The sequence below is a fragment of the Homalodisca vitripennis genome, unplaced genomic scaffold (assembly GCF_021130785.1).
Source record: "Homalodisca vitripennis isolate AUS2020 unplaced genomic scaffold, UT_GWSS_2.1 ScUCBcl_4186;HRSCAF=10214, whole genome shotgun sequence".
NCBI classification, from domain to species: domain Eukaryota; kingdom Metazoa; phylum Arthropoda; class Insecta; order Hemiptera; family Cicadellidae; genus Homalodisca; species Homalodisca vitripennis.
The window spans coordinates 28269-51845 of NW_025780306.1; the positions used below are offsets into that span (position 1 = coordinate 28269).

Consider the following 23577-nt stretch of genomic DNA (forward strand, 5'->3'; position numbering starts at 1 on the left):
GTGATTTCAGTCACAGAACCATGGGATTGTGTGTGGTATTCATTGTACCATCTAGTTGTTTACTTTGTAAAAGTAGGTAGTAACATTCATGTGGTCATATGGAAAAAGACAGAGAAATCATGCACTACAGACAGACATTTAAAGAAACCATTTTTACTCAGATAGTTCAAAAAACCTAATTCAATTCTTTGAGCAAAAGCAAGAGTTTTTCCTTCGTTGAGCAATTCGTTGAAACGCCCCCCTCCCTTTGATACAAATATTCAATGTATAGTTGAACTTATGTTAAACTGAAAGTATACTCATAGTCAAACTATGTATCATTGTTCAGTTTTGTTTTGATTAATTATGATATTTTAACCATAACTGACATATACTAAAACACAAGACTTGTGCAGTAATTTCTCAGAATGACGAGTCTGTCTGTAACCCACAGGGGTTGACAAATATAATACAACCACTGTTGCTTCCACACTTCCCGCGCTTCGGGGCGAGAGAGACAGCAAGTGTTGACCATGAACGCCTACCGATCATCTCTTTAATGGATAACTTGTAATAGTCTTAAAATTCTCGTTGCTTTTGTTCTTGGTGCTAGTCATGTATTAGTGACTTTTGTTAATATTGAATACCATTAATGGTAGTAGTAAAAAAACTACAAGAATACAAAATCTTTAGCTTGTTTATTTTACTATTTTAAAATACTTTATTAATTAAAAGTGATTAAATTTCATTCACTGATATTATTACACACATTTCAGTATTGTTTCAATCAAAATTGATTAAGACACACAAAATCAGATGCACAACATAACATTTTACGTTTTACAGTTGACCTACCTATGAAAGTAAAATAATGAACTTTCAATCCTCTGGCGGTGAACTCCTGACATATTGGAAGTTATTCAATAGCCCATTTAGTTTATTTTCACAAAAATTGTAAGTCCTCAACCAAAGTAAAAAAACATTAATTTTAAATAATATTTTACTAACAGTTTGTATTTTTTAAGTGTTTTATATAAACACTAGAACATGTTTTGTTCATATGCATTCCATGAATAAGTAAATAAAACAAAATATTTAGAAAGTAAATGTTAAGCTCAAATTAAAATAAACTCGAGAACTGCAAACAGTTAAATGCCTTTCCGACTAGGTAACAACTTATCTCTGAAGAGTTTAGACTAAAGTAAAGAATTGAATTTTCATAAGTGCATTTCTTATATTTCTCTATATTTTAATTAATTTTAGTTTCTGTTGCTGGAGTTATGTTCCGGAGTATTCCAGCACGAACTCTAGAGTACATATGAATTTGAACTATCAGAAATATTTATCTTGGCGAAGAAGATTGTCACTTTGGGTTCTTCTTAGTGTTGTGTAGTTTGAACACATTTGGTCAACCAAATCAACGCCACCCTTTGTTCTATTATAATCTGCAGTCATTTGAGGTTTTATCGATAAGTTATCTATAGAAGTATTCTATATATTTTTTGAAGTAACTCTTCTTGCAGTGTTTCCTCCACTAACAATTTCCAAATCTCGATCAAATCCTTGAGATGTAGCTTGTAGAAAATGTCTCGCTGGAGGCCGATTAATTCTTCTTGTGTTAGTAGGTACATTTCATAATCCTGGCTTCGCATCCATGACACAAACATTAAAATAATCTCAATAAATATATATCAGTAATAAATAAAATAGAAAATTACACCATTATCATTTGAAAAATAACAAAACGGTTACTAAAAAAGTCTGTTAGACCACTATGTTTTGTAACGCAACTACTACATTACGTCTGGGAGACTGCTATATCACCAGTGTTAGAACTACGCACAATGCATCAAGATCAACTCTGTCCTCAAACTGATGTGCAGCAGAATCTAGGAAGGACTGAGTTAAAACGATGTACAGCTAGGGAGGAAACAATTCTGAATTTTTCTCACAGTCTTTCAAACTAATTGTTCAGTGTTAAATAATTTGTTGAATTATTGAGAGTATGAATATGTACAGAAGTTGAATAGGTAAATATGTGACTGTAAAAATTCCCCTTTTATTGTGATGGAAGATTATCAGCATATATATGTTGGCCAACCATCACACCCTCTTCTATCAGAATTACTAGTGCCTTGCAAACATAGTTTATCCTTTTTCATGGGATACAGTGACCTTTGATGATGCTCTTGTCACTTAGACCCATCTTTTTTCTGCTCCTGGAATATATTGTGTTTGTCTATATGCAGTTCCAGCATTATTGTAGTCTTATAGCAGGTAATAAGTATAAAGTTGAAGGTTTATTTGATTTATGGCTTGCTGTCATGTGGATTTTAAAACTGAGCTGGCTCTTTTCAGCTGTTGTCAAAGTCTTCTTGTTTGCTGAGGCAAAGTGGATCTGTTTGCATGAGTTCATCAATGCTCTCTTACTGGAAGTGATCAGATGAATAATTGATAAATTTGTCATATTGTAGTTAATGAGTATCGCTAATATGTAATTTTTGGTCTAACAATCTTTTATTACTTGTACACACAGTTCAAGCGGCACAGTATGCAATATTGTGAGCAGTTCCACAACTTGTTACTCTCAGCTATCAACACTATTATATAGTATGAAATGTGAAACTCCAGAAGGATTCGTTCCTGACAGATTTATAACTATCTATCCTGTTGACTATCTGGGAATCCCATTTTTATATTTTTTCGTCAAAAGTAAACTTAAAAAAAAAAAAAAAAACAAAAAAAACAAAGTAACTCATTTTGAAATGCTTCCATTTACTACCCTTTAGTTTTATGGATCTTGTGGTAAAATAAAACTTCATTAGAATAAATATGAAAATATATATTATCTTCCGAACTACAAGACTTCTTGGTAAAAGAACATTAGAATAAAGGAAAAATACTTTTATCAATATTTTTAAATATACTAATACTGTTTAAATTTAAAACTAATTTATGTATTTTCTAACAAATTTCAAATATGAATATTGGAATCTAATTATGTAATTAAATTAATATATATTTTTTTGACTGTAGCTATAACTTATAATTTATTACTAAATTACAACACTTTCAGATTTCTTAATACTTTTGATAGTTTGTGTTGTACTGTAACAAATAATTGTTAATAGAATATACTATTAGTTTATAAAGCAGTAAACAAATTTAATAGTTTAACGTGGGTATTTGCTCAAAATCATTCACCACACAAACTAACAACTAAATTAACATCAAAAGAATACAACTAATATTTATAAAGAAATTAAGTACTGTACCAATAAATAATATTGTATATTCATGCATATATAGATCTGTTTTAGGTAGAAGGTATAGAAGGACGGATAAGTAAGCTCATCTATTCCTCCTACACTTGCCTACTAAATATATTGTGAAGTCCTATTAAATATACTGCCTAAGCAAATTATGTTTATTTCACACACTGAGATTTATCTTTGAAAGTCTGTAGTGTATTGAGTGCAGGTGTGCTGGCACCACTGAAAACTGACGCAATGGAGTGTACCTACCAGATATTGTCTGACCCTAAAAGGTTAAGGAAATGAAGTCGTCCAATTTTTGCTATTTCTTAAATTTAGTTTTTATTTAATACATAATAACTGTTAATATCAACAATTTTACCAAGAAAGTCCCAATTAGTATCCTTTTTTCGTATGATAAAAATTACTTTTTATGAATAAATTCAGGAGAAAACCCTGTGAAAATAGGAAGTCATACAGTCCATTGAAATGTCCCTAGAAATTGGCACCATTCAGTAACAGGTGCTTGCTTACAATTTTCACGTACCAAGAATAGTTGCAACTTCTATGGATAGAATGATACAAGCACCTCAAATTTTACACGAAAAGTCGACTATGACATGTCAGTCAGCATGCCTACACTCTTTTGGGGTCACTTCCCAATACTCATCAACAGGTATAATCAATATTTTTAATGATCCTTGTCCTTCTGTTTTTGTAAACTTGAAATTAAACAAAAAGGGGTTTTACTGAGAGGCATAGTTAGATTATAATGATTAAAATTAACTGTTAATATCACTTTCCTTCACATATAGCTCAACAAAAGTGGAAAATAGTTTTGTATATTCAGCTTATTTGCATGCTTGTAATACACTGCAATGTTTCTATTACCAACAAGAAATTATACTTGTGGCATAGTTTAAATTGACCATGCAATGTTTTATTAACATTATGTACAGATTCCCTCATTTAGAATGTAAGAGTAAACCAGTTATGTGTACTGCAATTATTGTTTATTAAAGTTTTATCTTCTTTCCTCTTTCAAATTGTTTAGTAATTTATAAAAAAATTAATTAACTTGTAAATCACCACATGCTGATAAAGTAAAAATTAATAATATAAACGCATGGCTATAAAAGATAAATTTTTTTAAAGGATTATGAGTTACTACTGCAACTCAAGTTTTGTCATATAAAACGCATGTACATTCCTACCGGAGAAGTTTTCAATGCATTATTCGTTTTATTAACCAGTATTGCTGAACTAATCAATCTTTCCAACAAAAATGTCATATGCACTGAACTGGGCTATAATCATGCAAAATAATGCTAGTATCCCCCCAACTCTTCACTTTCTGACCAAATAGTAGTATATTATTTGGTAAACAACTTTTGTTTATGACTTCATGCGTTCAATCTATATGAAATATATTTAAAATTTTACACATAATGCAGCTATGCCGGGAAGGGTTGATTCAATAATGTGAATATTGAGTTTAGCTCCAATTTACGTTCCTCTTATGTGCAGCATCTGAAATCTGAGGTGAATTGTGCACTGATGAGACAATGAGAATATCTGTTCTCCTAGATTGCACTATATTTTGTAGACTAGGTGTGTATGATGTTGAAACAGTACAGAGCCCGTTTTGAGCTTCTTTGTTCTTCATTGCCAACTATTTTTTTATACTTTTAGACAAACATGACTCCAGATTTCATGAGTAAAGTCTGCAACAGATGTAAGAGAAAGGTGGACTGCAGCTAAACATTTACATTTCAATTTTTTTAAACAATAATAAAAAGGTGAACATATTGTAAACAAACTTTGTTACAGTATGTAGGCTACTATTAAACTTAAACGATTAAGAAATAGATAATTAAGCAAAAATAATAAATAGGTACATATAAAAAAATGAAATACTAAATGGTATGCTTCTCTTAATTGTTTTAAAATTTCGTAGAAGTATTAAATACTTTGACTTGATTTTTAATGTGATTATGATTATGACATGAGTGAAACCCATTACATACAGTGCATTGTAAAAATACGTAAAATATTTGCCATATATTTTGTCAAAAAGGCATGCACATTTAAGGGTGTAATAAATTTGCATGAAGAGTGTAAGAAAATTTCTTACTAAAATAAATCCTTCTGATAACTTCAAACATTCAGTTAAAGAACTAACATAATAAAATAAGGATGAATTTTAATTATTGCTGGCATCTTCATATTCAAGCTCAGATTAAGTGGTATTGGGAGTGCCAATGGCCAAGCGGACTAAGACATTGGACTTTGGGTCTGAGTTGGAGATAGCGCAGGTTCAGATCCTGTCTGTGACTGAAGCACTTTTTTATCAGTACAATCGATATTGACTCTCCCCCTTATTCCGTTAATCGATATTGACTCTCCCCCTTATTCCGTTTGAAAAGATCCTCGCACAGGCCAGTGGCCCATGAGGATGGACAGAATAAGGCTTAAAAGGGGGATCGGCCTCTCCTTTAAAAAAAAAGAAAAAAGTAGTTACTTAAAAGTATCACAAGGTAACATTACTAAAGAAAGTAACTAAATTACTTATATAACTGTCAGGTACACATTTTACAACCTATTGATTAAAACCAAGGCAGTAAACAAAGATCACAACATAACTATCTATTAATGTATCACTAACTGGTCTTGCTTGTTGATTTCTCCAAGGCTTTTAATTCCATGAGCAAGAAAGCCCTCATATTAGGATCAGTAACTTTGGATAATACAATTTCTTTGGATTTTTCACCTCCATCATCAAATATTTTGCATAATTGGTTGGCGTATTCAATCCAGACACAGTTGGCACAACCAGACATGCAGCAGGTGGTCGGTTCCTCTGGTATCTGTGTGGTATGACTGGTTGGTGGGCTTTGAGTTGTATCATTAGAACTATAGGTCATTCGGCAGAGAGGAGTTGTGCTTCGAAGAATTCGATTTGGCCCATAGACTTTCAACAGAGGGCAGTTCATTGTTTGTTACGACGCAACACTTAAACAGAAAGAAAACAATTTATTTGCCACTTTCTTTTCTTCTTTCGGTATCGATAAATGTACAGAATATTTTACTAAAAAAAAAATACTTTGTTACATCTATGCCATTTCAATTTTTAATGTACCGGGCATTTCTGCCATTAAAAAAAATTAAACATGTATTTTTAACAATATACACATGAAATTAAGAATATTTAGTACTTGAATTAGATACTGGACCACTGATTGAAGCATTATAAAAAGTAAAGATAGAAACTCCATTTCAACTGAATCCCCTATTTTGTAGCCAAAGAATTCTGTAAAATTTATTTTGAACCCTCCAAAGAATCTGTAAGGGGCATTTTTGGAGGATAGGGCGTTGTTTTTAGAAATTTAAATGCAAAGATAAGGCATGTGGTATCTCATTTAGAGGTCTCTTAAAAACACGTTTTCAATGTATCTTGCCGTAAATGTACACTGTTAAAAATATTAAAACACAGCTTTATCAGGTTTGTTATTGTTACTTTATTACTCATGAAACTCCAAATGTAACCCAAAATTATAGTTGAGAGCCTATCCTTCCAAAAAATAACTAAGATAGTTTCAGTTCCCAAAAAGGTTTGACATTTAGAAATGATTTACATTTGGAAAATGAAACAATGTTTATAACTAAAAAATATTAAATACAACTGTATGGTGTGCTTTAACATCAAATTAAAAAATAACTAAACATTTTTGTATTTAAAATTTGCAGTTACCATACCATCAAGACCTTTTAAAATAAAGTACCATACAACCCACTTTTATATTAAAAAAATTCCCAAAACAACCCCCATACCCCAAAAATGACCCTTACAAATTTTTTGGGGAGTTCAAAGTAATTTTATCAAATTCTTTGGGTACAAATAGGAGGGTTCAGTTGAAACAGTTTCTATCTCTATTTTTTATACTGCTACAATCAGTGACCCCAGTGGTCTGGTTCACCCTGTATATATATATCCAGTTTCTTTATTATGTTTCCTTAGCAAAAGCATACAATATAAAAATTTGTAAAAATGGCCAGTTGTAAAAAAAACACCATATAGCCAGTAATGAAAATATTTATGCTACCAACAAATTAACACAATTTAAATGTTTCTGTTTAATTTTCAAACATTTTCCTTTTTAAACATTATTTTATCCATAATTTGTAAAATAAGTAAACACATAACATAATACAATAATCATGTTTTATAGATATTTCTGTTTAATGTCAAACGCCCCACATTTAGGAAATGAATATAGTCTGGTTTGTGTAAAAAATACCTTTTTTATGTATATGACTTACAGATGGAGAGGTGGGTGTGCTTTCTGAAAATTTGAATTGGAGTGCTTCTCTTTTCTTAAGGCATTCTCTCAAAATAGTAAATATATTAAAAATAGAAACTACCAAAATTAATTAAAGTTTCATTATTCTACCTAAAATCATTTAAAAATTAGCAGGGGGTACAGACCTATTAAATTTCATTGATTAACAGGGATGTTATAATCACTTTTTATGTGTGTATATAGTGTATATATATAGTACATATATTTTATATATATATATATATATATATATATATGGTACATATATTATATATATAGTACATATTATATATATATGGTACATATATTATATATATAGTACATACATATAGATTTCTATTAATTAAGAAAAGAGTAGTAGATTGATTATCTCACCAGTTACGTAACATGTGAGACATCACTAGTGTAACGTTTATTCCCATTATGTACGAATACTATAAAACTATACTGATATGCTGCCAATCACGTTTGCAGTTTAAAACGAACTTACAGGAACATATTAACAAGGATCTGTGATACCTACAACAGAAACTAACAGGTGGGTGCATTTTACAATTTATTAATAACAATTTATAAAAGGTGTTTCAAAACCTAAGAAAATCCCTCTTACATTGTACAATTAAAATAAGAGACTTTTCCTTCTTATGGATCTATAAATATCTCTTTTTTGTAGGAGTTACTAATCTCCAAAGCTGGCCTCAAGAAATAATATTTATTACAACGGCCTAAATAATGAAAATAAAGTTGGTAAGTTTTCAAAGTTACTATATAGGGGTATTTTTATGACAAATTTGATTTTGGAATAAACATCTGTGATTCCTCTATTGAGGATTGCTTTTCAGAGGGGAAAACATGTTGAAATTAAAAAATACTGTTTTGACAATTATTCATAAGAAAAGTAAAAAACACATTTTAGTTATTTGCTGCAATTAACTATTATTGTGAAATTTGAGACTGAAGTTGAACGTCCGTTCTCGGTGGAGTTGTGATAAACCAAATGAGAGAATGATTGTTGTAGACACTTGTAACTTGGATACCTGTAACTTCAAAAGAAATCACTTGGGAGCCATATTTAGTTTGACCAACAACTAAAATGTCATTGACATCAGAAATACAATATTAAATAATAGAATGGACAGAGGATTTTGACAAAGAATGTCATTTCATGCCTTATAAAATTATCACAACAAAACAATTATTTAAAATATAAATCCACACCATCACCATATCAAATGCAGCAGAACTATTGACTCAAAACTTACCTAACTATACTCCCTGATTCTATTTATAGAAAGTTACTGATTAACATTAACTAAATACTTGATATTTCTACACATTATAGATGTGAAATTTATGGTAGTGATGCGATTTTCCTCTTAATATAGATGCTACACTTACTTCATCAATCCATCTATGATTCAGTTTTATGATAAACCTATAAACTCTGCTAGATAAAACATCAAAATATGTAATGAATTAAATGAAAGATTTACAAGTTTTTGATACTTTATCTGGCATAGTTTAGAAACTTTTTGCAGTAGTAGAAACTTGAACTAATTGTAGAAACTGCACACATAGCAATAGTTTTACTACAGACTGGGTAAGCCTTTGAATATGGTTAATTTTCTTCAAATTTAAGGGTACGTCCACCTGGACGTCGAACTGTTAGCAAACATTTTATTGTTCACTGATAAACTTTTGGTGTCCGTTCAGTGTAGATGCCATGACAGACATTTTTTGAAGCCAGAAGAAATGGGGGTAGTGAACTTTTATTTTTGTTCGTAATTCAGTTAAGCACTTTAATTTGTGTAAAACTTAAACTTAGAAAGAATTGTTCAGTGATAAAAAAAAATGTGAGAAACATACAGTACATATGAGAATACAAATATAATTAAATGCAAATATACAATAAAACATAACTAAAATTGCTTGAAATACATAAAATATTGAGATAAACATAGAAAATGTGTTTATAAGTATTGGTTTTAGTTATACTTATTTTGCTATGGAATACTTCCATTTCTGATACAAAGAAATTATGATACTCTTCCATAATGGCTAGCGCATATTCACTTAATCTTCACCCTAGTTGAGGAAGAGTGTAAAATGATGCAAGTTCCTCCTGCTCCATTCTTCGTGCCTCAGGGACAATATTTCCATCCAGTAAGTAACAACTTGTCCACTGCTCCATGGGGAGCATACACTCTTGAGGAAGACTTGCATCAATGCAAAAAGTTAAAAATACAACTACAGACACTAGCTACATTTGTGGCATTGTCAGGACCCAGAAGCTTAAGTTTCCTTAAAATTCTTAAAACTGAACTTAAATCCAAAAAGCGTTTTCAATACATTTATGGGCTCTGGATGCTCGGTAATTAAATATTCTCTTCTTACTGCCCTTTTTTTCTGTGTCCAGGGCAGGGTTTACCTTATTTGATTCAATGCAATACTCATTGACATTAGAGTGCTAACGTGATATGAACTTGAAAATTGTGGGTACTATCTCAAGGAATGGTCTTTTTTTTTCTTTAGAATTGAGGGGCAAAAGGCACCATAGAAGCCCACACTGATGACCAGGGACATTTCTGATGGGTTCTTTCCCGACCTCAAATCACATCCCAGATCGTCCAGCGTGATCTGACATCTGCAAAGTTTGATAATCTGACATGATTTGAGGTCAGGAAAGAACCTTCAGAGTACCTATTATTGTTGCAGCCAATTAAAATTGATATCTGATTTGGATAGTGTTTATATTAGCCACATTAGCTATAATGATCTAAAACCACTTTTATTAATTTATTATAGTAGTAAGAATTCATTTACGGAAAGAAGTTAAGTTGTAAGCGGTTGCGATCTATGATTGCACAACAACTGATAATAGGTTTGAAATTTTTAATTATTAATTTGTTATTTGCTTTTAATCAGCTTAGTGGGGTATTGACTGGGATCACTGTAGGTCAGTTTATTTTGCCCACGTGCAGTTAGTTCTGCAGTATGGTACTCTCATGTGGAGAGGAGTGTCATCTGCTATACTAGAAAGCTTGCAGTCACACAGAGAGGTGTAATAAGGATAATATTTAGAAGCCTCAGATATCCTTCTAATCTTTATTTTCACGAGTTCCTGTTTGAAGTGTAAGGCAATCTTTATTTCATGAGTTCCTGTTTTAAGTGTAAGGCAACTGTTAATAAAATCTCTTTTACTGCATATACATAAATACATAGAATATATCTTTATAGCACTTCACCACTACTGTACAACTAGATATTGAATACAGTTTAAATATCAGATATTTAGAAAAATTTAACTCTTTAAAAAACTCATGTGCTTTATAAAAATCTACCAGAGCACATATAGGCTAAGGTCGGAAGTGTTGCAGAGTATAAGCTAAGGGTGGGTCCGTGGTTGCCTCAACATCGGGTGATGCTGCAGAACCACTGATTCGTTTCGTGGTACTAATAAATTATGTAGAAGCCTGCTAACATAACATTTGGAAATATTGTTTATATGAGATTTGTTTCTATTGTATTGGTTTAGTGGTTTTGTTGTGATTGTGTTTTTATCCATTTAACAGTAAAATATGGTGGATAAGTGGTGCCTAAAATAAATATACCTATATATATATATATATATATATATATATATATATACTCTGTATTCATAATAATGTACTTTGTACAATCTTAAACCAACCTTCTGTAAATTTTAATGAAAGCCATACTACAGAAAATTTAATTCAAGAAAAATCTGATACACTATGTGGATTCTTTCCCTTGCACAGACCTGTAGTTAACAGGGGAAATTTTTCATTTGAAATTACGGAAGTGTACTGTATATGTTAATTTTTGTGTGTGTGTGTGAACAAATAACCCAAACATATCCCAAACAGTGCATCAATCTAGGGAATAAGGGTTTCTGGGTCTAGGTGATAACGATCTATGGAGGGGATAATTGGAGTACCATCAAACTTAATCATCAAACAACATCACAAAAGTTAATACTTTTTTCTATGTTCATCGCCATTGTTCTTGTCGTTGTTACTAACCTTCTCCTACATAAAGAAAATAACAACAGCTGTTGATGATACTAGTAACAGCTGGTAATGACGTCACTAGTCTAATGACTAGTCAGTCCAGCTAAAGGTCAAATGTCGTATTTGATAGTAATGAAATTTAAAATCGATAATTATCATCTAATTGTGTTGGTGGTTGCTTATTATACTCTTGTTCTCATTTTAATTTGGTACCCTGGTTCGATTGTGGTGGTGACCACTTACTATACTGCAGCTTTTATTTTAATACTTAAGCATTTTCTCCTATTGATAAAACAAAAATATTGTGATGTGAAAAATATACTAAAGTAAACAATCACCTCTGATTTTCATAATATAGTTTGGTTACTCTTTTATATGTCGACATTAAACTATGTGCATATAACAAGTGTAGCACATTAAATCATAATTTTAACCTATGCATATTTTATGAAAAACTGAAAAACTTTAAAGGGCATACGTCCATACATTATATATATTCTCTGAAGATTTCTAAAATAAGAACTATACTTATCTGATAATCTTACTTACAAAAATTAATGCAATATAAATGATGTATTTCATACTAAGTCAATCGGTAAAATAAAATAATAGGAATACACTGACAAGATTTTGGTTATTTCAAACATTTCATATTTGACGGCCGTTTTGTTTTTTCATCACCTGAAGAAAATTAGGTGTTTCAGATTCCCTCTCTTAATCACTTTCCAGATGTTATAGATTAACTATCAACGAATCAGTGACTGATGAGAAAATGATTGTCATCAGTCTTTGAGAAAATGTTGCATCCAATCCAATGCTAAAATCTGTCCTACTTGAAACGTGATTGTGCGCTGTCTAGCGGCAAACGAAAAGAAGCAAAGATTATAAATATAGTACATAAAACTATTAAATATATTACATCGAGTAAACTCTCACCAGTAGCGTGCAGTTCCTTCTTAAAGTCAAATACTATCCTGATTGTGATCAATTTGCTAACGCGTGTGTTGTCGTATTTTCCCCATTAGTAATTTGTTCATATGCGTGGTGTTGAGTAATTCCTTTTTAAATTAAATACTATTGTATATAGTATGGTTCAGAAATCTTTTGTTGTGCGCATCTTATTTTCAACATATTTCGTTTGTTTCAAGAAAGTAAAATATCCTCACATTAATACAAAAAATTGTAGATAGATGCAGTAAGTTCCTAACGATGCGTACCGCGATTCGTACGATGTTGCATGTTTTGGGATAAAATTTACAAAATTAAGGTTATATATCAAACAATGCTTGAAAATATAAAAAAGGAATAATATTATATGATTATTCCTTATAATCTAACAAGATGTGACCAAATTGCCGCAATGCGTGCCATTGCTGAAATAAATACGAGCGCGTGTTAATAATTTGGAACAGGATCCGGTATTTGGCATTGCATTCATCAATTGGAATTAATACATTATTGAAAAATACCTCATAAATCATTCACCAAAATGCTGTTAGGTTTTCATAATCATAAACAGCAAAGGAGTGTAGTGACAATTTCTGGTAAAACGAACATTTCCCTATATTCACGAGGGAGCATTATTCAGAGTGTATACATGCACAACACTGGCACTAAATTCGTTGAGGAGTCTTGTCATTTCCAATAACTGGAACTATACTCTGGGAATGTAGTTTCAACTCTGATTAAGTTCTGGCATTATAGCTCCTAATACTACGGGGGCGTCATTATTATAGGGCGTCCTCGTACGTGAAAGACGTATGTCTGCTTCAGGGAAAGGTTTAGTTTCCAGGGGGCATTAGCAGCAATCCTCTGAGTAGTTTGTACTATACGAATGTTAAGTTTAACTTCATTTCACCTTCAATACAAAATCGTTTCGACGTCAAAGACACATAAGACTACAAAATCGAGTGTAATCTAAATAAAGTGTTGTTCTCCACTGTCTCATAAGGTGCACAATTATTGAGTGCACTACAATGTGTTAGACACGACCCCAATGCACGGCGAAGCGCGCTAGTTTTTCTACTCATAACGTTGCTATGGTGGGAAGGATTGGTTCAATACAAATGTTGTGTTCAGCTCCAAAAAGTCGATAATGAAGAAGGTCATAACGAACTCTTTGCACTCATCCCTTTTCATGTTGTCTGGCAAGAAGTTTTAACCCCTCTAAAAATAAACTAGTAGAAGTTCTTGGACCCCAACACCCCTTGTCACGTTGTTTAATGGGATATTCTGACCACCTAAAAGTAAATTGGTGGGGGGTGAAAAGCGTTTGTTTGGTGGTTTTCCTATAAAATAGGCATTAATAAACATTTTCTAGAGATACTTGGTCAACATTGGGCAACTTTTTATAAAAAGTGGTCATGGTAGGTACCCACTTTAACGAGGGAGAGTCGGTGTGTAAAATGTACATATTATATTTACTATTGGCCAAACGAAGATACCCGCAAAATTTCAAAACAAAATTGGTACATGGGAAAGAGCAACGCTAGGGGTCTGGGACCACCTAAATTTTAAATAGTAAAACATATTTGTATAAAAAACAATGCATAATGAGACTTTAGTCTAGTAAATTCTCAAATTATTAAAGTTGTATCTGTTGTTTCAATATTTTGAAAATGTTCTTTCTTGAATACTGGAACATAGAGAAATTGCCCTATAATGTACAAGTCTATGGATCCAGTAAATAATATGAGTATGTTAACAATTATAGCTTTATTGGTTCACAAAAAGGCGCCAGAAATGAAATAAGTGTAAAGTGTAGTTTTGAACTTGTGAATTTACTTCCCACCTGTGTTATTTAAAATTACTATTTGTTTTTGCCTTCAACTTTACATAATACATATTTATAACCTATTTTCAAAATCTCTGTATTTAATAGTATTGGTTTTAATGTAGTTTACAAATAGTACAAATGTTATAGCTGGATTAAGGGGTTTGTACATTTGTTTCCAAGATATTCAGGGCATGTACTCTTGTATGATACTGTTGTAAGTTATTGTTTTATTAAGTAATTGTAAATATTACCATAGATAAAACGACCTATGTTACTATAGGTAGGCTAACCTAACCTTGAGACTGGCAGTGGCAGGATTTTATTTTGATGACTTGCAACAATTTAAAACTTTGACTCCTGATATTAATTTCTATAATTATATAATATATTGTATGTTCAAAGCCAGTGGCGTAACTAGACAGAGTCGCGCCCCCCCGCAGCGTACTGAAATGCGCCCCTCCTGTCGGCTCCTAACACCCCCCCCCCCTTCCTCCTACTGACCTACACGCATCGTTATAATTAATAGCCTACTTCCCCTGGTCTATACCTTTATTCTCATGATGTTCACTCTACTTACGGTAAATTGTAATAGAAAACAAACCTTTACTTTTTAAGAGTGGCTTTAAATTTGTGTAAATAGTTGATAGTCCCGTGCTGTGCAATGTTTATTTTTATACATTTTGTAAAAAGATCAAAAAGGAAAAGAAAACTTTAAAATGAATTATTCATCATAATTATTTATTAATGAAACTATCTCAAACATTAAAATAAAAATAGAAAAAATTGTAGACATGTTAATTATTTCCATTTATTTAAACCCTCTCCTCTTCTTAAAACTGAAATATTTTTCAGCTAACATCTTCAAGTTGATCCTACGAGCCCGTTCATGTTTCTATGCTCAAGACTCCCAAAGCGCTCAGCCTGGTATTGGTCATAGTGTTTCTCAAATAATTCTTTATGAGCTTGAGTTTAGAAAATGACCTGAAAATTTATATAAGATTAAAAAACTATGTTGTTAACATATATGCCATTTTCAGGTTATAATACAAGTATATAATTAAAGGGTATAATAACTCTTCTTAACACAAAAATTAATTTTAGTTAGTACGGGTTTTTATGATATTTTGGTGATTACGAACCTTTCCGCTGACGCTGACGTAACTGGGAGAGTCAAGAACATCATCATCGCTGTGCAGACATCAGGAAGGCTGCTTGACAAAGTCACGTTTTCTATCATTAAATATGAGGCTAAATCCTTAACTTTTTTCAATCCTCTTGTTTTTATTTCATCCGAAACAATGTTTTCTGAAACACACTATTTGTGTCTCCAACCCGTGTGAAACATCTTTCCTCATACTTCTCACAAAACTTCCTGGCTGAAAAAATTAGTTCATCATCACTTTTCTCTGTGAGGTACTTTGGAGTTAAAAAGATGAACTGATCGTTAATCCTGACCATGCTCTCAAAACGTCTGGAGATTTGAGCAATAACTATATCCAAGCTCCTGTAAAATACTTTTAACTTTGAATTCTTGCAATGGATTAGAAAATTCAAACATCGTTGGTCAGTTCGTCAAAAAAGTTTTTTTACTTTTTTACATCGTTTAGTCGGCAGAGAAGACTCAATATTCCATCCCCTGGCTAGCGTTTCAGCTTCTTTAACAACACCTTCAAACTCATTTTCTTGCTCTCTTTAGTTTCAGTCATACTCTTTCCAAGAAAGGGCTGTAGCTTCGTCAATTGATTACATCCTCTTTTTGTAGTGTTTTAGATGTAATATTAATTTCTCTCTAAAAACCTTACTTTGGAAAGTAAGCATCAATACAAATTGAAAAACACGTCATTTGTTTTTTTGAGTCCAGTTGCCTCTAAAACCTCTTTATTCTTTTTAGAAGTCAGAATAATATTCGTCAAACAGCTTAAGACAGAAACAAAGTTACACTTTATGGCCAGTAAACAATCGTACCTAGATGACCAACGGGTCGGACACAATCTTTTGAGTGTCTTGCTAAGTATAGACCCCCTTTGCTCCAATAGATTTCTCTCTCTCAAAGCTTGCCATCTTGGCAGGCTTTCGCCGAAAAACACGTAAAATTTGATTGACCAAATCGTAAAATAAAATCATTTCTGTTATGTCAGTAACTGAGTCATTGAGTACCAAATTTAAATTATGCGAGGCACAATGCACGTACTCTGGCAATTTGGCGACTTTTGCTTTATTCTAGATTGGATTCCAGAATAGTTTCCACTCATTACGGCTGCCCCCGTCATAACCCTGGGCCTCTACACTTTTCAATTTTTAATGTTGTTTTCTTCTTCCAAAAAATTACAAACCTCGTTAGTAATTTTTTTCCGAATTTTGGCCTGTAAAGAGCTATGAACCCTAAGAATGATTCTTTAATTTCAAGTTTTTCGTAGTTTTGGACTGCCACATGTCGTATTACTATCGATAGTTGATCAGTTTTTGAGACGTCTTGAGTGGTGTCTAATACCAGAGAGAAGAAAGGAGCTGCTTGGATTTCACTTACAAACTTCATCCAGAACATGCTGTTGACGCAAACATGATCATTTCATTTTGGATTTTGGGAGACAAATACTTAACTTTGCTTTGATCGTTTTTCTAAGTGACTTTTTAGAAGAGGATCGTATCGTGACAACAAATCTATAATATTCAAAAAGTTTCCAGAAGTAGTGTCCACTGTTTCAATATTTTCATTCCGATGCCCTCTGAACGCTAAGTTACAAGTAGCCATAGTTATTACTACATCTAAAAGTCTTTTGAGAATCTCACAATACTCAGGTTCATACTTTTGAATAAGTGATTTTGCATCTTGGCTATTTTTTACGGTACTATATGCTAAACATGAATTTAAGTGTATACGAGATGTTTCATGTTCTTTAATTTTTTTTGCTTAAAACCTTGCCAATCATTTATTAGACCTTTTACACCAAGCATCTTTAAATTTAGGGTCAGTTTCTGTCAGCGAACAACCAACAAGGTTCACAGTATAACGCCATTTAATAAAGGTGAATAACAAAGCCCAAAACCGTTTCTAGTTTTTGGCCCGTTTTGGCAATTTTGTAATAAAAATCACTGCTAAAAGATCTATTGTTTTGTTCGAGTCTTTAGGAAAAGGCCCTGTGGGCCTACATGGTTCAGAATTCAAAATGAAAGTTTTATCTTTCTTCTTTTAAAGAGGGATACTCCCGTCATTAGTGTAGAGCCCCAATGTCAGTTTTAAAAAACACCACGTTGTTTGACTGATTTCATTAGTATCAATATGCAAAAACACAGTTTTTATCAATGTCCTACGGTACAGCTACAGCTATCATTATTTATCTTAACGTCTAGAACTCACGTCTGGTTTCGTTATTTTGTGAATTCAGGTGGGGTCTGAGTAGATGTTCCATTTTCTGTCTCGATGGTAGGTAGGTCAGAACTTATTTCACTACACTCACAAATTAAAACCGGAAGTTTATTTGTTTCCTTACACTGTCATTGTTTTTACTAAGAGATATGTCAGATTTAAAAAAATAGATCAATTTTTTGGTGTTTTTTTGCTTTTTCTTCCTTCCTCCTTCTTCCGCTTTCGGTATTCTGCACCACTAGGTTTTTTAGACATTTTTTGTTTAATTATTGATTTAGTTTTCTAGTACATCGTCCCATAATATAAGTTTCCTGTAAGAGGTGTAGTTTGCAAACACTTTTCAACCGCCACCACAGTTGTAGGCTACTGAATTAAATCACACAACTTTCGAAAATGCAGTAAACGTAACGAGTAATGAATATATGACTGAGTGACAAGGAACCACAGTATACTGTGAAGGAACTACCTAACATAATTGGTACTTGGTAGTGTGGAGGGAGGGAGGGGGAGTATTCAAGTCGCAACATGAAACAAGGCAGTACACGCACGCACACCCCCACGCTCTCACACACGGTCCTAAAGCGCCTTAAAATACACTTCCGTGGCGGTTTCAGCAAATAGTTTGCCTGCTTTAGTTTTGAAGGCGTTTAACTAAAACAAGAAATGATAATAGGCCTAACGATATTCCTCGCTAGCTCATTTATACAAAAAAAATTATAAGGAATTACAATGAAAAATAGTGATATTCAACCTTAAGAAATTTGGTAAAATCGGTATATAATTTTTTTTTATTTTTTTCATTCCTTCGTGTGGCGCCCCTTGACACGCCCGCGCGCCCCCCGCATTGCGGGGTTGCGGGGGTATGTATTACGCCACTGTTCAAAGCTACATTTTTGTGCTAATTAAACCAGAATACTAGTATATTTGTATAAAATATATACTGGGTTTAAAATGTAGAATTACATGACAGTCAAAAGATGGCAAAAATTGTCTAGGTCTAGTTCTAAAGGAAGTATAATCTTATGGCATCTCTTTTATTTTTTATACAGTGAGGCATGTAAAACTATATATATATTTGGTGGGTTTTAAATAAATTCGACTATAGGACTCTCCCTTCTCTGTCATTTAGAGTTTTAATGTTAATATTTTTGCTCACTTAAACATTTATTAATTTTATGTAACATTCAATACATTTGTATAAAAATTTATTAATGATGATCTGCATGATTTGAAAGAACTGGTACATCTGTCTTCTTTTTCAAGTATAAAATCCTAAAACAAGCATCTAAAAAAGACCAATGACCTCAGTTTTATGGAATTCAAACCATATCTATTGACCTAATATTTTTCGGATTTTCAATATTTTGTTCCTGATGTGAACTAGAATACAAGTACCACACATCAAATAGCACTCCGTATACCCCTCCCTACAAGAGACCAAGTTAAAAATGTACTGTTGTTTTAAAAAATGTCGCCTAACATTGATAAAATGATTTAAAAGATCCCATTTTCACTCCTTAGGTTTGTATGAAGGCAAATTATACAAAGAGATAGGAACATTAATTAATGATTGTACTACCTCACCCAAAATTGTATATTTGAGGGGAATATTTACTCCTCATAAAAATGTAAGATGTTGAACATATTTTTCCAAACATAGTCCTATATAGATCCTTCTGATTGTGTTAGTTACACTAGTAACAATAAAATATAATACTGTACTTTCAGTCAATAACAAAAATCAATGAACCAGTTTTAAAGAAATACATTTAATTTTTTAACTCCTATCAGAGGAGCTAGCTAAGAATTTGGAAAGAAACAGAATAAAAAGATTCAACAAGCAGTAATTTTTTGTATTAAGTTAACATTACTTTGGATTTAACTGTGATTGCTAATTAGTTGTTAATGATAAATAATTTTTTAACATTGTGTTATGTATTATAGGTTATTTATAAAACTTAAATATAACATAATATGTTATGAGTTAATACCTATATTTTTAGAAAGAAAAAGTGCACAGAGCTTATGAAAATGTCTTTGCGGTAGCTATTTAATTTATATACTCCAACATAGTTATGTTAATAATAACAATAAGTCCAAAAATTATGTTAGAAATTACAGCATATTTAGGCTACTCAACAGTTTCAAAATAACTTTGTTTATGTCACTAATCTGTCAATATATCTAGTAATTATTATAACCAAGAAACATTTCTAATTTATTAAATTAAAAATATAATTTTTTGATTCTTTAATTTAAAATTAAATGGTAAACATGTATAATCTTCCATCTACTAAGATAACACAATATGTCCTCAATTAAAATATTTTTATTGCCATAGAGTGTGTTTAAAAGTGTGTCTGTTTTCTTATCTAGAGCTGTAATTAATGAAACCAATATGCCATAAAAATTTAAAGATAGATTACCAATCAAATTTTTTTTTTAATTTTTAGAGATAACCTATTCATTATTCATATTTTTTGAATAAAAAAGTAATTTATAAAATAATGATTTACTATACAGAAAAAAATATATTAATAAAATAAGTATTTTAGTATGGCTTATAAATCCTGATAATATATCATTAGCTTGACCATATTGACATCATATTCTGCTGTAGGCATGCTCTGCAAGTTGGTGGTAGCAGTAACATTTTTGCTGGTTTGGACAGCAGCTGCCGAACTTCCAGCGTATAGGCTCCCCACAGATGTCATACCACATCACTACAACCTCATTCTCTCGTACAGACCTGGACCGGTTTTTATCTTCAATGGTTCAGTGGATATCAAGGTCAGGGTTTGATGATTTCCCACCATCAACATAAAATATTACTTTTGTTAACCAGTTTTGTATAAACATTTTTTAAACATTCTATACATTTTGGAATTTTTTTAGCCATTAGTTAAGGAGAAAAGCTTTCATTAAGTGGAACATACACTCTATGGTTCAGTGACCTTGTGAAACTAGTCAAGATAAAGTCTTGGTAATTGGAAGTATACAATGACTAGAATCGAGTGCTTACTTTTGTCTAAACAAAGGGGTATATTGCAGAGTGTTCAAGACCGGGTTTTTCAGATAATAGTACCCGGGGCCCGAGCCAGCCCCGCCACACTTGTACGAGGTCGGGCTGGGGAACATGACGGGGCCCAGCCCAATATCTTTTCCAGGACCCTCCAAAGCTGAGTACAGCCCCGGGATGAACACATTGGTTTAGATGGAGGTGGGAGTCAGAACCTCAGAATTAGCCAACAGAGCACACTGATCAATTCTGCTTAGTATGTTCTAAAATGTCAGACCACCTTATAAATGATCACCTGTGATTTTTAATAAGTAGAATTTCTTAAATTTTGGGTTGTAGATATATAATTTATTGTTTTTGTTCACATTTAAGCATAAAAATTGTCTTTTTTCATTATTTAAAAACTCCGTGTTAATCTACATATGAAGTCCAAAAGTTCAAAATTTTACTCAGAATATTTAGAGGTTTTGAATATTTAGTGATACCATTAAAGTTTTTTTTTTATATAACTATAAGGAGAAAATACATTTTTTACTCATAGAAGAACACAACAAAATATCTTCAACAAAGTCTCTTGCATGGTGTAACACATTCTTTTACTTCAATTTGAAAGCTTGAAGATCACTTCTTCGGAGTAACTTTAATGTTAAGTTGTCAACCAATTGTGCATTTGTTACTCAATCTCTTGACTGCCACAAATCGTTTCCATTACACTGTTCTTTCAAAGGGTCCAAAGAAGGAATACTCACATGAGGATAAAATTGAAAACTGTAATAAGGGTTTTTAAATGGTTTCCTAATGATAGCAATCCATTTTATTGCTCTTGAAGACTGTTGTTTGAGGCAAGGTATTGTCTTTGAAAAGGAACACATCTTTAATGTTTACACCATACGGTATCTTTCTTTCTGTAGGAAGCTCTGATGGTTTTTATGGGTACACCAATGGCTGATTCCCACTTTTGAAGTGAATTTTATCAACAGTGAGTCAATAATGCCAATAAGGTAACCTTCAATACGGTAAACTGGCTGTATGTATTGTCAGAGAAATTGGACCGTATATGTCAATCATAACTTAAATTTTCGTGTTTAAAAACTATTGTCCACCCCTAAAATTGCATGTCAAATCAATCGCGAGCCTAAGACAGAGTACTGTTTCCAAACAATGACTTTGAGTGAGGCAGTTTTCTATGATATAACATATATATTGTGTTTTTTAAATACTTTATAACAGTAAATTGTGCAACAAACAATTTAACACTTGCTTACTCATGTTTGCACTGATGAGAATACTGAGAGAAACACACCAATGACTTGGTCCAAAAATCCCTACTCTACCAGCCTGCTCATGATTGACTGAAGAAAGTAAATTTAAAAGTCCAGTTTGTATTAGACTCACCCTTATAACTTAACTTTTCAATAATAAATGTTAAAACATTCAACATTAAAGGTATTTTAGTACCTTTGAATTTAGTAATGTTTTGTTTTTAGTTTGAAGACTAGTTTATAGGACAATGTATATAGTTCTGGTTGATTTTATTTTTAAGAGATTCTAATTTTTATTTGTAACTTAGTATAGAAGAGTTTAGATTTTAATTTTACTCTTTTAAAAAATGATTTTTTGGTTCACCTGTTTATACCATATGAGGCATACCACCCGTGCAGTATGTATAGCAGGAAAACGATTTGGGTGTGTTGACATTAAACTAGTGTTTTACCCATGAAACATCCTTGGGGAGTCCATTGAATATATGTTCTCCAAAATCTATGTACAGTGTTCCAAAATTAAGAGTCAAGTTTTCGAATCTCAAAATTTTTTAAATGTAAGCATAGGTCAAATCATACATAATTTTAAAAGTCTTGTTAAAAAGAGCTCATTGGCTAAAACAAAATTCGCTTTTTCAATCCGTTTTCAAAATGGTGGCAATTTTTTTTAATGTTGAAATTTACAAGACTCCTTGAATTGTTTGAGTTTTGTTTATTCTGATTTCAATTTCTTGCTTACGAGAAACTCAGCTTTTATTCTGATATGCCACATGACTAACTTTTAAGAGTATTTGCTGTTGACCTCCCAACTCAAATTTTTAAAATTAAGAATTCATATAAATCAAAATTTTTAAATAGCAACATGCATAATTTTGCACATTATTTTAAAGGCTTCATTAAGGTGGACAAAGTGTGTATTAAAATATTTTTTCGTTTCTCTACTAGTTTTTGAAAAATAAGCAAAAATCTGTTTTTTCACTTAATTATTCCAAAGTATTTAAGTGACTCTTTGGCCACTGACTTCCAAAATTAAAGGCACTAAGTTTGGATCTAAATTTATTGTCTTTTTATAAATAAAAAATGTAAGTAAAAGAAAAAAATGTTTTTAAAAATGGAGAGCACAAAATTTGTTTAAACATATTACTAAGGTAGTTTGTAAAAAAATATCAGGCAGGGCCCTTTTGATTGTTTTTTTCCAGATTTTTAAATACTCAGAAAGTAAATGACCTTTAAGACAAAAAAAACCAATATTTTATTTTTCAATGTGGTTTATTATTTTTATTGTAATTTTTATACTCATATGTAGGTCACAATAGTAGATCATTTCTCAATACCAATACACATGGTTAGTCAACATTTTTAAATAGCAGCATGCATAATGTTGTACATCATTAAAGGTCTCAGTTCAGACAAACAGTGTGTATTTAAACTTTTTTCTTATTTTTAATGGCTTTTTAAAAATAAGCAGAAATACGTTTTCACATAATTTTTCAATGTTTTTATGGTGATACCTTAGTTCATTCATTATTTATACTATTTGAAAAATTTT

At 31.8% G+C, this 23577-nt stretch overlaps 1 protein-coding gene across 1 annotated transcript; it reads right to left on the reverse strand.

Annotated features, from left to right (window-relative positions):
* Positions 1–5715: 5715 nt before the first annotated feature.
* LOC124372848 (oxidoreductase-like domain-containing protein 1) lies at positions 5716–12214 on the reverse strand. The gene is made up of 2 exons (XM_046831256.1): positions 12154–12214; positions 5716–6245 (listed from the first exon to the last, which is right to left on the reverse strand). The coding sequence occupies exon 2, from the start codon at positions 6224–6226 to the stop codon at positions 5894–5896; it is 333 nt and encodes a 110-aa protein (XP_046687212.1). The 5' UTR covers positions 6227–6245; positions 12154–12214; the 3' UTR covers positions 5716–5893.
* Positions 12215–23577: the final 11363 nt, after the last annotated feature.